The 14,676-nt window shown below is 44.0% G+C and overlaps 1 protein-coding gene across 1 annotated transcript in view; it reads left to right on the top strand.

Annotated features, from left to right (window-relative positions):
• Positions 1–14,676, top strand: part of LOC136619890 (cadherin-related family member 3-like) — a 51,994-nt gene that overhangs the window by 15,598 nt on the left and 21,720 nt on the right. The window contains exons 6-9 of the mRNA XM_066594617.1: positions 2,165–2,269; positions 3,712–3,902; positions 9,454–9,631; positions 9,723–9,885. Coding sequence (XP_066450714.1) covers positions 2,165–2,269; positions 3,712–3,902; positions 9,454–9,631; positions 9,723–9,885 — 637 coding nt within the window. The remainder of the gene's footprint in view (positions 1–2,164; positions 2,270–3,711; positions 3,903–9,453; positions 9,632–9,722; positions 9,886–14,676) is intronic.

Raw genomic sequence — 14,676 nt, 5'->3', positions numbered from 1 at the left:
CACACTGTGTGGGTAACCGCCTACAGGACACAGTCCCCATAACTGCATTAAATTAGCAAGCTTTTAATGGAGTATGCTTGCTTCCACCATTGTGTTTGCGCAAACAAAAACTGCGTGTGCAAGTATGCAGAGGATATGGGTCAATGGATGCTATGCGTCTTCTACAGACTGCTATCTACTAAGAGCTAACTTCTCTTTGAGGCGCCTATATTGTCTCTAATAGCTAATATGAATAAGCTGCAGTCCTAATTGTCCTTCAGATTTGTCAAGAGCACTATAAACATAATTGCTGTTTCCAGCACCTTCTGTTATCCAGTCTGGTGACCGCTATCACTTTTTCAGCAATTTAGTCGTCTGCTCACAAATCGTTGGACACGCTATTCTATATAGGATCAATTAAGTTTGATCTAAGAAAAGGAGAGGATATCTAGTCCCTCTTTACCTTTTGAAGCTATATTTGAGAAATAGCATACAACGTTGAAAAGTCTGCACCTCATACGTAAAAATCTATTCAACATCAGTGGTTGATAAATCTTTAGATCATCAGAAGAATGATCTTTTTCTGTCACACAACACAGAACTACGTATACCTACATAAGTAGACAGCCCAATACAGGCTCTGCTCCTGATGAACCACGTATTTGTGGGGAAACGCGTCGAGCCCGAATTGAGCCGGAATTTGAGCTCGTATTGATAGACTCATTTCATATGTCTCAGACCATCTCTGGGTCTAATCGTATGGGTCTATCTATTTTCTGATCATACTTATTTGACTATATGCAGTATCTGTCAAGAGAGCCCGAATTGAGCCAGAATTTGAGCTCGCACTGATAGACTGATTTGTACCTCTCAGACCATATCAAAAGGATCTGAGTTCAAAGTGTATGGGTCTATCTATTTTCGGATCATACGTTCTGATCTTGTGCACTATCTGTTAAGATCACGAGATATTCCCATTATCTATAATTATTGGTGTCTCTTGAGTATACGAACTGTTGTGTGTAAGGGGTAATGTCACATCCCTTTGTATTTATGTTTTGTGAGTCCTTATAGCCCATATATGTCTTTTTAAAAGGATCTTAATAAAAATTATTATTTTAGTCTATAACTGTGAAGGGCCTAATTGTAAATACTATAGACTTACCTGCTCCTGTGAATTAGCGAAAATTCCAGTGGTATATTTCACTGGGGGAACCACTAAAATATAACTTTTATTAAAGTTTTTGTATAAAAATTCCAGTGGGGTTTTTCATTTTCCGAAACACACTGTGTGGGTAACCGCCTACAGGACACAGTTCCCATAACTGCATTAAATTAGCAAGCTTTTAATGGAGTATGCTTGCTTCCACCATTGTGTTTGCGCAAACAAAAACTGCGTGTGCAAGTATGCAGAGGATAGAACCCATTGAGTTCAATGGGTTCATTCACATTTTCTTTTTTTGCGTGTGCACGTCTCGCGCGCACAAAAAAATAGAACATGCTCTATTTTGTGTGCATTTGCGCACCCAAAGTCCCCATATAGGTCCATTGGAGGTGTGCAAATGCAGTACAGAACAATGCGCAGACACCTGTGCAATTCAACCCCATTCATAGTGCAAATATATAGGACTGCACTGTGTGCATTTGCACATATGCTTGTCTGAAGAAGCCCTAATTGTGTGAGAAGAAACTTGAGGGCGACATCGCACGAGCGCTAGCGCAAATACGCTCTCCAGAGTGCAGTCTATTTGTGCAGGGAACAATGTTCGAAGAGCAACGTAATCTGCCTGTCAGGCGCGTATTAGTGCATATTACTGTAATTTCTGCACTCACATGGCCAATTCACCCATGCCCGACACATCCTTTCCATGGAATTCAATGGCTATTCGCAGCCTAATAAAGTCCAACAGCCTTCTCTTCCTGTGTTTTGCGCAGTGACACACCCTTTCTCTTGCATAATTCCGCACCTGCCATAGATTTCTATCAGCTTTGCTGCGCAGAATGCGGGGAAATAGAGCAGCATGCTTATGAGAACAAACCTATTGAAATCTATGGGTTCTATTTTATGTGTTTAGCATGCGCAGATTTTGCATGCCCCAAAACGTGCGCAAGAACGCTCATGTTACTCTGCCATGATTTGTAGTTTGTGTGTAATACTGTGTATTTTTATTTTATTCCCTTGCAGCTATACTATTACAGTTACCATAAATGATGGAGCTCTTTCAAAGTCTGCAAAAATAATGGTCCACATCACAAATGTAAATGACAACGACCCTTCATTGACTTGTGTGTAAGTATTTACTGTGCAATGTTTAAAACTTACATAACTATTCAGGCGACTTTTCAGAATAGGTTGCAATGTGTGTACATAAGGAATAATACTATTCTGGCCATTATATAACCTGTATCCTGCATTTTTCCCCATTTAACCCTCTGCTGAGTGTATATCAGATTTTCACTTCTCTCACAATTGGTTGAAGGAGACTGGCTGCTGTGCTGTGTTCTATAAACTGTACACAGTGAACTGCAGATTCTGCTCTCTAAGGGCTTGTTTACATGGACAAAAAACTTAAGTACAACATGCATTGGACAGCATACTAACAACTGTGCGTGTGCTGTCCAATCTGCACAGAGCATGTACATTGAATGTTTTATTTATGTCCATGGAAACAGATGTGAATTTTAGGTATGTAAATAGCCTAATATGCTATGATAGGGCAGTGCGCTGTCCACGGCCCACATAGACAGCTGTAAGATATGCCCATGTGAATTGGCCCTGTCTGTAACTCACATAGAGAATGGTAGCATCATCATGTAGGGCAGTATACAGCAGTATTGAGCAGTGGGCATGTGACTAAATAACAAATCACTAACCAACAGCTCTAACAGCATGTTTGTTTGAATCTCTGCTTCTCTCCTCCCTCTACCCTCTGCTCTTATGGACTTCAAAGAACAGAATGACACATTCTCCTCTTTCACTTCCTGTTCTCCATCCTGTGAACTCTACTAACAGAGATAACAATCACTTGACAGTAGGAGCTGTACAACAAATTAGGAGGTAGAAAACACTTAAAATGGATTTTTCAACACAAAAGCGCACAAAAAAATACGCCCAATTGAGGTCACTTTTTTCCACTATCTCCTGGGAACATGCATAAAAAATGCAGTGAATATCCACGCAACTGTGTATTTGCAGCATTTTTACGCAATCCCATAGACTTTAATAAGTGATTCTGGTCTGTAAATATGGACAAATATAGGCTATGCCGCGTTATCTTTTATGTGAGCGATTGGTCTGAGAAATAAATATGGCCGTAAAACGTTTAGACAATACGTCCGTGTGGATGGGCCCTTAGGCTCAGTGGTCTGTGTGAAAACTGCAGGATTTTAGAATATGTTTTAAGTCTAGACCGTGACACCAGAATCCAGAAATCCTTAAAAAAACGTGTTAGGGTGGTTTTACATCTGGTTTCCTGCTGCATTCGGGAAGCAGGAAAAAGGAAGTTCCCGGCCAAATGACTTTGTCTTATGACGGAACCGAATAATGCAGAATGGACCCCATTGACTGTAACGGGGTCTGTTCAGTCTTTGCTCAGCTACCCGGCATTCACTTCTCTTACGCTATTTTCTGTTGGACCTACGATGGAACCTCCAACCGAAGATTCCAATGCAGAAGTGAACCGGGTCTAACCTACAAGAGGACATTTTCTGATGATACATTCCCTTTAATAGCTTCTACAGCATCACAACAGCAGGGACTACGACCCAGACGCGAACCTCCGGGAACACAGCGACCATCCAACTAAATGAGGAGCTTCCAACTGGGAGAACGGTGAACACCTGCACAGGCTCTGACGCCGACCAGATGAATGACCTCACTTTTCTTCTCGACCCTGGAAATCCTTATTTTTCTATAAGCAAAGGTAAAATCTGACTATTCAAAAAAAAAAAAAACTAAATAAAAAATCATGAATTTATCACAGTTTCCAAAATGTGTGAGATTTATAAAAGGGAATCTACTTTTCCTTCTAGAAATAGCCCCACTGTCTTTGATTGTCTGGGTCTGGTTTTCCTGCTTATTAATTGACTTAACTGAAATACCAGAAAGAGCCTATGGATGAGAATGGCGCTGATTCTTGTTTCAGAAACATTTATCATACTCTAAGTCATAATTATGGTGCAGAAATTGCCTAAATTAAAGGGGTCTTTTGTCACATTAATAAATCCCTGTCAAGATATCGTTTGGATGCATGTGGACGCCATAGGGAAAGGGTTAGGGTCTCCTGTTCTGGATAACTTCTATAAGCCAGAGGAAAGGGCTGCTGCATAGAGTTGTTCCTGCTTTGGCTGCTACACGCTGATGAACTCAATGGGAGTTAGAATGGAGTGGATTTAAAGGGGTTGTCTGACGGAATTAACTATCTTAACTAACACCTGTCGATAGTATAAGTGATAAGTATCTGATAGTGGGAGTCCAACTGCTGGGAATGGTGCAACCAAATGCCCTATGTGAATAGAGAGGCAGTGCATATGCATGATCACTGCTCCATTCACTCCTATGGGACAGAGGCAGATAGTCAAGCGCATCAATCTACCTTCGTTGCCTAGAGGTGAAAGGTGTGGTGGTCATATATGTGCCCCAACCTCCATTCATATGGGGCATTTGGGGGCGCACCATTCTTCTGATTGGTGGGGTCTCCATCGGTCTGACCCCAACAATTAGACATTTATCACCTGTCCGTATTAGGATTGCACATTCATTTTAAAGGGAGCGAGTGTGGAGTGCATTTAAAGGAGCTCTCACACAATACTAAATATCATCTGTCCTTGGATAGGTGATAACTATCTTATCATGAGGGTCTGACTGCTGGGACCCCCACTTATAAAAAGAAATAGGGTACCAAGTGACCCCAAATAAATGAAGGGAATATGGGACTGACGGAGATAGCGCTCGGCTGTCTCTGACAGTACTATAGATGGAGCAGTAGTGTGCACATACAGCCACCACTACATTCATTCTAGGGCATTTGGGACCCCCATTCTCTTGATCATTGGCAGGTCCCAGCAGTTGGACGCCCTGATCAGATACTTATCACCTATTCTATAGAATAGGAGGGACCACAGGAGGGACGTATCTCTTCAACAAAGATTTATGAAAAACTTTATGAATCCTCCATGACTCCGGTAACACAAACTCAAAAGCTACCGGATTGATGACTCTGGTAACGGGAAAAGGTCCCACGAAACGTAAAATTTCAATGCGAGGACTTTCAATCTCAAATTCTTGGAAAATAAATACACCAACTGACCAACGGAGAAAGAATCCGAGATGGTGCGTTTATTAGCACTACTCTTTAGCATAACTCTCCTGGCCTGTTCTAAATTCTGTCAGACTTCACCCCAAACTTCTTGTAGCTTCGCAATTCTAGCATCAGCTGCGGGGTTCTCAGAAACAGAAGAAACCCCCAACTAACATCTGGGGTGATAACCCACATTACAAATTCTGCCCACTGCTGTTGCCGATCGTTCACGTAGAGTCTGAGATACTAAATAAGTTCTTGGTTCATGCGTTTCGTCTGTCCATTGGATTCAAGGTGAAAAGCCGTAGAGAATGACAACCCCACCCCCAAGTTCTTACAGAATGCACGCCAAAAATGGGCCAAAAATTGTACCCCCTGATCAGACACAACATCATCGGGAATGCCATGCAACCGAACCACTTCCTTAATGAAAATGGACGCCAATTCAGAAGCGGACGGTAAATTCTTCAGTGGAACAGAATGAGCCATCTTAGAAAAATGGTCAACTACCACCCATATTATCTTTGAGAAACGGGTAAGCCGGTAATGAAATCCATGGATAAGTGCGACCATGGCCTGGATGGAACAGGCAGTGGCAGTATGGGCCCTTCAGGGTGTCTCCTCCTACTCTTCCCACGAGCGCAGATGGTACATGCCTCCACAAAACTCCTGACATCCCGGGCCATCCGCGGCCACCAGTACAAATGTATGCATAATTCTAACGTACTACGGATTTCCGGGTGACCCGCTAAGACTGATGTATGGACCTCCCCCATAACTTGCAACCGCCAGGCACTGGGTACAAAAAGCTTCCCTTCTGGAAGAGAAACCGGGGCGTCAGCCTGAGCCGCCCAAATCTGGTTGGATATGCCTGACGTCAAGGCCGCTACCATTATCCCAGGGGGCAAGATCCCCTCAGAGTGGGAATCCTCCTGCTCGGGAGCTCCAAAACTGCAAGATAAAGCATCAGCCCTGACATTCTTACTTCCGGGAAGGAGATCAATCTTGCAATCCCACTCCCTATGAGGGGAAAACGCTTCTGAAGGCTGTTTGGAAAATACATCTGCGAATCCTTCTAAATACTTAGGTAGGCCGACTACCCCACAACCAGAGGAATACAACTAGACAGTTGTCAATTGTTTCTGGCACCCAGTACCCCACTGTATTAACTCGGAGGCTGCCCAATCGATAACGGGGTTATGCAGTTGCAACCATGGTAGCCCCAAATGACATCAACTGTTAGACCTTCCATCACCAAAAATGTACAGATCTCTGTATGTAGAGCTCCCACCGAAAACCTTAGTTCCGGTGTAATCTTCTTTATCAGACCCGCAGCCAGGGTAGCATCAATTCCAGAGACCTGTACATTGGGATTTAAATCTAGCAACTCAGAAGCTACTGACTTGACAAACTCTAAATTCACAAAATTAACTGCCGCCCCTGAGTCGACAAAAGCGTGACCAGAAATGAGGCAGGAACCCAACAAAATAGAACAGGGGAGAAGCAACTTGGAAAAACCCGTAAGTACCTGAGCTCCTAGGTGATCCTTCCGGAGATCACCTAGGAGCGGAAGTTCTCCTGCTGCCTTCTCTGGTCACAGGTGGAGACACGATGTCTAGGGTCCCCGCAATAGAAGCACAACCTGTTTCTTTGTCTGAAGGCCCAACGCTCAGATGCTGACAGGTATCCCAGTTCCATCTTCCCAATCTGGTTACCACGGGGAACTGGAGTGCGACTCATTACAGGCCAAGATGAGACTCTCTGGTCTAGTGGCCCCTACAGCCGTCGGTCAGCTCGTACTGCTAACGTCATTGCAGTCTCTAACGTTTTAGGCTCTGGGTGACCCAACAACAAGTCCTTTACTGACTCAGAGAGCCTGGTCAAAAAAAAGTCCTTCAAGGCCCGATCATTTCACCAAGACTCTACACAAAACTGTCAAAATTGTGAACAAAACTCCTCGGCCATCATTTTACCCTGATGCAGGCTCAATAATTTAGAAACCGCATACCCTGCACGATCTGACTCATCATATATCTGACCTAAAGCGGAGAAAAAGGCATTCACTGTCGAGAAGGGGAATCTGATGGTAATTTAAAAAAAGCCCAATTCTGTGGGTCCCCTCTTAGTCTGGAAATAACAATTCCAACCCTTTGATGTTCTGACCCAGAGGATTGTGTCCGCAAACTAAAATATATTCAACATCCCTCACGGAACGCAAAGAATGCCTTACGTTCACCAGAAAAGAAGTCAGGTAAAGTCGCCCAGGGGTCACAAACAGACAAGGGTCCCCGTGGTGTCATTTCCGGGGTCCCTGCCACCGCCTGCTCTTGGTGCGAGAGACAAGATGACAAATCTTGTACAACCTCAGTCAATTTCTGGACCTGAGTTATAACTGCAATAACTGCCTCCATGATGAACAGATAATCGGGGTTAACCTTCTACCCCGAATCTTTGTATGGCCAGTGGTTCTGTTAGGGCTGGTTAGGAATGAATGACTTAAAGTCCCTACAACCAACCCTCTCCCCTGTCCCTACCTACTTGCCCCCCTGAGCTAACCCACAGGGGGACAACTGGGCGGTGGTCCCTACTCTGCACTGAAGGGACCCCGGGGACAGGGACAGGAGAGACCAACTAACCAGAAGATAGAAAATAACAAAAATCCAAGTCAGAACTAAGAGAGTCAATTAACTGCAAAAGAACTATCCAGGAATCCAGAGGGAGACAAATAGGTCAGAGCAAACCGAGTCAGAAGACTGGAACCAGAGCGGGTGTTAGCTGGAGAACAATAGCAACCACTGGCAGGGACTGACAGTGTCTGCAGAGCTAAATACCCCAAACTCCGCCTAGGTTAGGGCGGAGCCTGGTGACGTGCCAGCCGGTAATGCATGAAACCTGGCCCTCCTCCGGCCATGCCCCCTAACAGGGGAACTTCGAGCCCGGCCGCCGAGACCCCGCCTAGCAGCGCTGCGGACCCCATGCCGGCCCAGACGCCAACCCCCCCAGGCGACACCACCACGCCCGTGCCGTGCACCACCACTGGTAGCAGGGAGTCCCCTTCTGACAGCATGGCTGCGACAAATACAGTAACAGAAACACGAAAGAACTATCCAGGAATCCAGAGGGAGACAAATTGGTCAGAGCAAACCGGGTCAGAAGACTGGAACGAGCAACCTGAGTGGGTGTTAGCTGGAGAACAATAGCAACCACTGGCAGGGACTGACAGTGTCTGCAGAGCTAAATACCCCAAACCCCACCTAGGTCGGGGCGGAGCCGGTTGACGCGCCAGCCGGTAATGCATGAAACCTGGCCCTCCTCCGACTGCGCTCCCTAACAGGGGAACTCCGAGCCTGGCCGCCGAGACCCCGTCCAGCAGCGCTGCGGACCCCACGCCGGCCCAGATGACAACCCCCTTAGGTGACATCGCCACGCCGCCACCACTACTGGCGACAGTGAGCCCCCTTCTGACAGCATGGCTGCGACAAATACAGTAACAGAAACACATGTCGCAGCACTCATACATATTTATTATCTAAATAAAACTGCACAACTGTTATTTATACTAAACACATGAAAATGCAAGGTTCTTAGTGTGTTTTTTGATCAAAGCATGTGGGCCCATCCACCACTTAGTTAGTATAAAACCCAGTTGTGCAATTTTATTAGGATATTTCAAGTGTACGAGTACTGAGGCATGTCTTTCTGTAATTTATTTGTTAGAAATGCTGACGTTTTGGGTTTTTTTTGTTGCATGTGGCAGAATAGTGGCTACCCTCACGTTTTGCACTCAATTCACCCATCTGTCCCAGGTGGCTTCATGAAAGTATATAGCAAAATATCCAGCTTTCCCTGAGTTCATTGGAGGCTTCTGGCCCAAAGAGATGTATCTTTTAGAGCTGGGTACACATCCAATAAGGTTTGCCTGGATGTGAGCGGATGGGTCCACATGTTTTGATCAAAATATGAACTAAAAACCTTGCATTTTTGTGTGTTTAGTATAAACAACAGTTGTGCAATTTTAGTCAGGTATTAAATGTGTATGAATGCTCAGGCACGTATTTCTGCTACTATTCAGTAGATAGGTGATAACTTAGTTTTGTAGAACAACCCCATTATCACCCCAATGCCTGATAACACACGGTTTTATAGAGCATTTAAAGATATTTTTATTTAACAGAGACGGGAACGGTGGTCATAATTTCCAGGATGGACAGCGAGGCTGCTGGGTTTGTCAGTGTGCAGTCCTACACTGTGAAAGTGTGTGACAAAGACAATAAGTGCGCCTCAATATTAGCGACTGCAAATATTCTTCCTATTAATGATAACCCCCCGTTCTGTGATCCGTATATGTACAGGTGAGTGTATGCTGTACCTTCCTTGTTTATCTTTACATGTATAATTTACCTTTACAGTAAATTATTGTACAATTTATATGTTTCCATTTAGTTTTGTAGAACCAGAGCCCATTACAAAAGACACCATAGTGGCAACGCTTAAGTGTCATGATCCAGATGTCCCTCCAAATCCTCTCGTATATAGACCCCACACTGGTCCACTTGGTAGGAATGAAGTATTCCAGCAGACGGCAAACAATTCGCCTATTATACAAGTGAGTGTATTTTCAGCCTATTACCTGTTCTGTAACCTATTTGCATGAGATAACACTAGGTTTTTACTAGTGTTGAGTGAATAGAACTAGTCGAATCTTGTTTGGAGGTGAACTTTGTAAAAAATTTGGTCTGTGGAAAACCTGAACTTTAGGTGGGGGTTGTTTCTCTTCTCATGTGGCTCAGTGGTTGGCACTGTTGCCTTGCAGCGCTGGGGTCCCATGATCAAGGGCAACATCTACATGGAGTTTGTATGTTCTCCCCATGTTTCATAATAATCACCTTTATTTATGTAGTAAATACAAACTCCATGCAGATGTTACCTTTGGTCAGATTGAAACCTAGAACCCTAATGCTGTAAGGCAGCAGTGCTAACTACTGAGCCACCATGCTGCTGTATTTCCTTGGCAGCGGTGTCTGCACAGATCTCTCCACTTTCGGGTTCGCTGTACTGCGTGCATGATCCTCTCAGTTCCCGTCGGACATGCGCAGCGCAGGTTTTTTTTTGCTTATATCTCCTGCTTTCCCACGTGTCAGCTGCAGACGAGCCGCAGATCGGACGGTTTCCATTGACTTCAATGGAAGCCATAAGCGCGGGATCTGCACAAAAATGGAGCATGCTCTGATTTGTCTTCTGAACCAAAAGGTCCGCAAACAAATTTGCATGCTTAAATTAATTTGCGAACGCCCATGCTTCCCTATGGGCAGCTTGATTTGCGGATCTCCTGCACAGGTTCCGCAAATCAAACCCACCCGTGGTCATGAGGATTTAGAGTGTTGCGCCTACTTACCAGTCCTTTTAGTTTTCTCTCCCTATTAGAGAACTTCTGCATTATGACCATATGGATTGGCAATTTACATTATTGCAGAATATCCTAACCACGGAACAGCGCCAATGTGGATGACATAACACTAGCATCGAATTTCACACTGAAATATTTATTACTGTTATTTATTGTTAATATCTGCTGTTGGACAATATCTTGCTTCTTTACATTCAAGTTAGGGCAATATGACTACTCTGAGTACATGACGAAAGATGTCACCATTCGCCATGCATTTCAATGTAGGTGAATGCTGTCACGTTGCAACTTATTGCAACCAATTACAGGAAATGCATTAAGTTTGAATGTTTTGTATTTGGTTAGTTGTGGTAACTTGCGAGGCAGCAGGTGGATTCTGGTGTTCTTGGTGGTGGAAGGAGGTATCTGGTGTTTCTAGGTGGTGGCAGGTGGTACCTGGTGTTTCTTGGTGGTGGCTAGTGATGAGCGAGCATACTCGCTAAGGGCAATTGCTCGAGTGAGCATTGCCCTTAGCGAGTACCTGCCCGCTCGAGAGAAAAGGTTCGGCTGCTGGCGGCGGGCAGGGAGCGGCGAGGGAGAGCGGGGAGGAACAGAGGGGAGATCTCTCTCTCCCTTTCTCCCCCCCGTTCCCCCCCTGCTCACTGCTGCAACTCACATGTCACCCGCGCCGGCAGCCGAACCTTTTCTCTCGAGCGGGCAGGTACTCGCTAAGGGCAATGCTCGCTCGAGCAATTGCCCTTAGCGAGTATGCTCGTTCATCTCCAGTGGTGGCAGGTGGTACCTGATGTTTCTTGGTGGTGTCAGGTGGTACCTGGTGTTTTTTGATGGTGGTAGATGGTGTTGGATGTTTCTTGATGGCAGGTAATCGTTGGTAGAAATGTAGGTTATTTGGTAGTGGCCTTTGTGGCAAAATGCTTCTGGGAATAGCAATTGATGGTGACGATAAAGGGTAGTAGAATTGGGTTGGGATCGATGGTGGAGATAGGGGGATAGTAGGACTGGGGTGGGATGGGGGGGCTTTTATACAGGATTTTTCTGTTCAGGTTTGCCTTTACAGCATCTTTTACACAGTATGGACAATGCGATGACCAGTGCTACTACAATTAAGATGACAATACACATAGCTGTAACAGCTCCAACGATGAGCTGATGACCGAGGTTCACAGTCTTCATCCCAGATGACATATTCCAGATCCCTTTAAAATCCTCTCTATTTCTCTCTGGAAAATGATCCCCATCAAAAAAACTTTTGACATCCCTTAAATTTGGTCCTCCTGTGTTAGTTGGTGTAGTCGTTTTCTTCCAAAACGGTCTGCCATCTTTTGGGAAATCCTTAAAAACTTGATTTAACTGACTGTCTATTTCATTTAATGCTTTTTCCCAGTCCGCATCGGAAATCTTTGTAGGATATTCCATGATGTCATCAATCCTAGCTTGGCCATTGGCCTGTAGGGGACTGTTTGGAGAGCTTTTGATCCCTCTTAAAAAATAATGCTCTAGACCTGTAATAAAACACAAAGACAAGTTATAAATATATATATTGCCGATATACCTACTAGCGTAGCCGACTGCAGTAGTAACTATAAACTATATACTGTATATATAACATGTATGTGTAAATAAGGAGAGAGAGAAGGCGAGGACATTTAGATGTGTACTGTATCTGTAGATACAGAGTGTCACAGATTACGAGGTTTTGCGGGTCCGACAGTCACCAACCTGTGATCTACAGCACCCAGGGGCAGACTGCAGGGCTGACTTGTTTTCAGCTCCCCAAATCCTGCACTCATGCAAGATGGGGCCCAAATCACACCCTGCTTGGCCTAGCACAGCCCAACACACCTTGCTGCCAACACTGACCATTACTCACAGGTAGGACAGCCACCTTGGTTTCCACCAGCCAACACACGATTAACAAACTTCACAGTTATGGACCATTTAAGACGTTCAAGGACGACTAATACATTTTAAAGTTTATTCTAAAAATGGTTAGCGGTGCTCAGGTAAAAATATACAAAAAGGGATATTTACAAACGGGTAAGGAGCAACCAAAACAGTCTGAAAATTAAAAGGAATAAAATAATAGAAAAGTCTATGAAGTTGTTTCAAATAGGCCTGGTGCAAGGAGTGTGTGTAGCAGGGGACAGGCCGGCATTAGATGCCACTCCTGGGTCTGACTATTTGGGCAGGGAATCCTCCATTGTTTTAAAGCCTTTTTTAGACATCATCAATGGGCTGGCAGAGTACATGCACAGATCTTCTGGATGGAAACCCAATTTTACATTTGTCATATTTTCCTTGAAGGACCTCCAATTGAGAAGCTATTGCTGCCATGTTTCAGATCAAGAATTTAACGACTTGGGTTGGACCATCGGATATTCCATAATTCCTCCTTTGATTAATAACAGTATTAGCCTCTTTGCCAGAAGCTCTGGCTTTGTGTATTGGGAACAGTATGGGAAACAATGGTGGAGGGCAGGGGTGCAACTATAGGGTATGCAGGGGATACGGTTGCACCCGGAGCCCAGAAGCCTTAGGGAGCCCATAAGGCCTCTCTTCTCCATATAGGGAGCCCAGTATTATGAATAAAGCATTATAGTTGGGGGCCCTATTACAGCTTTTGCATTAGGGGCCCAGGAGCTTCAACTTACGCCTCTGTGAGGGATATAAAAAATTGACAATTTCTTTGCAACTTTATTACCACAACAACAATAAGCTTCCTTGCAGGTCCCAAAGCGAGCAAGGGACATCAGAGACCCCTCTGGTTGAGATTTGGAATGAGTACCTGTGAGTACATTATGACGTCAGCACTATGGAATATCAGTACATTGTGAAGTTAGCTGTGCAGAATCCCTGCCATAGACCCTCTATGAGTCATTATGGAACAGCGCCAAAATCTCGCCCCAATAAAGCAAGTCACAGCTTTTCATCTGTCAGAATATGACAGGAAAAACAAAGAAGCCCATAGATGTCATTACAGAATGATGTAACAGAGTAATAGCAAATGGCATTAATCATACCTGTAGATAGAGCTCCACGAGCACTTAACACAAATTCAGCAAAAAGGAGAAGCAACACAAACATTGTTCTGCGCTCAAGGTTCGCCATGACGAATCCGATTTGAAAATAAAACTAGTGGAATAAGTGCCTGTAAGTACATTATGAGGTCACCACTATGTGACATCAAATAGCAGAAGAGTGTTGAAGGGGCATTCCCATCATTTAATGTTATGGCATATCTGTAGGATTTGTATCATCACCCCTCTCCTATACAGAATATTAATGTACATGAATAAAGGGGTAATTCCACTCATGTGCAGGAAATCGCGTTTTATCATAGTATACTATGGGCTGGATTTGCTGTAGAATCCAGAGGCGGAATCCGCAAAGCAAATCCGCCCATTTGCAGGAGGCCTTAAATGAATAAGGTCTTAAAGTTTAGATTTTCCTTAAAATGTACAAGTGTTATGAACAGCTCAAGTCCACCAGATCTGAAGACCTCCCCTGTATGATGTGTATGTGCCCTTTAATACACAGACTCATGTGTCTCCTAGGCTCCCTTCAGGGTCATATTAAAATGGATACAAAAATCCCCTAGAAATGTTGTCATTGTTTTTGGGTTTTGTTTTTACAGCGTTCAGCCCAATAACTGTTTTATCTGGATCATTGCGATTACTGCAATACCAAGTTTATATAGATTTTTTAAATATTTTACTACTTTTCACAATGAAAACACATTTTAAAGTAAAACAATTAAATCTGCATCGCCACGTTCTAAGAGCAATAACATGTTTAATTTTCCGACAATAGAGCTATATGAGGGCTTGTTTTTCGCGGGAAGAGCTGTAGTTTTTATTGGTACCAACTTGAGGTGTGCGTAGCGTCTGGATTGCTTTTTATTGCCTTTTTTCAGAGGCAAATAACGAAAATAGCAATTCTGGCTTTAGTCTTTAAAATTATTCTTACAGTGCTCCTGTGTGATAAATAAAA

This window comes from Eleutherodactylus coqui, chromosome 3, assembly GCF_035609145.1.
Source record: "Eleutherodactylus coqui strain aEleCoq1 chromosome 3, aEleCoq1.hap1, whole genome shotgun sequence".
In the NCBI taxonomy this organism is placed as follows: Eukaryota; Metazoa; Chordata; class Amphibia; order Anura; family Eleutherodactylidae; genus Eleutherodactylus; species Eleutherodactylus coqui.
This window is presented reverse-complemented; position numbering and strand designations above follow the sequence as displayed.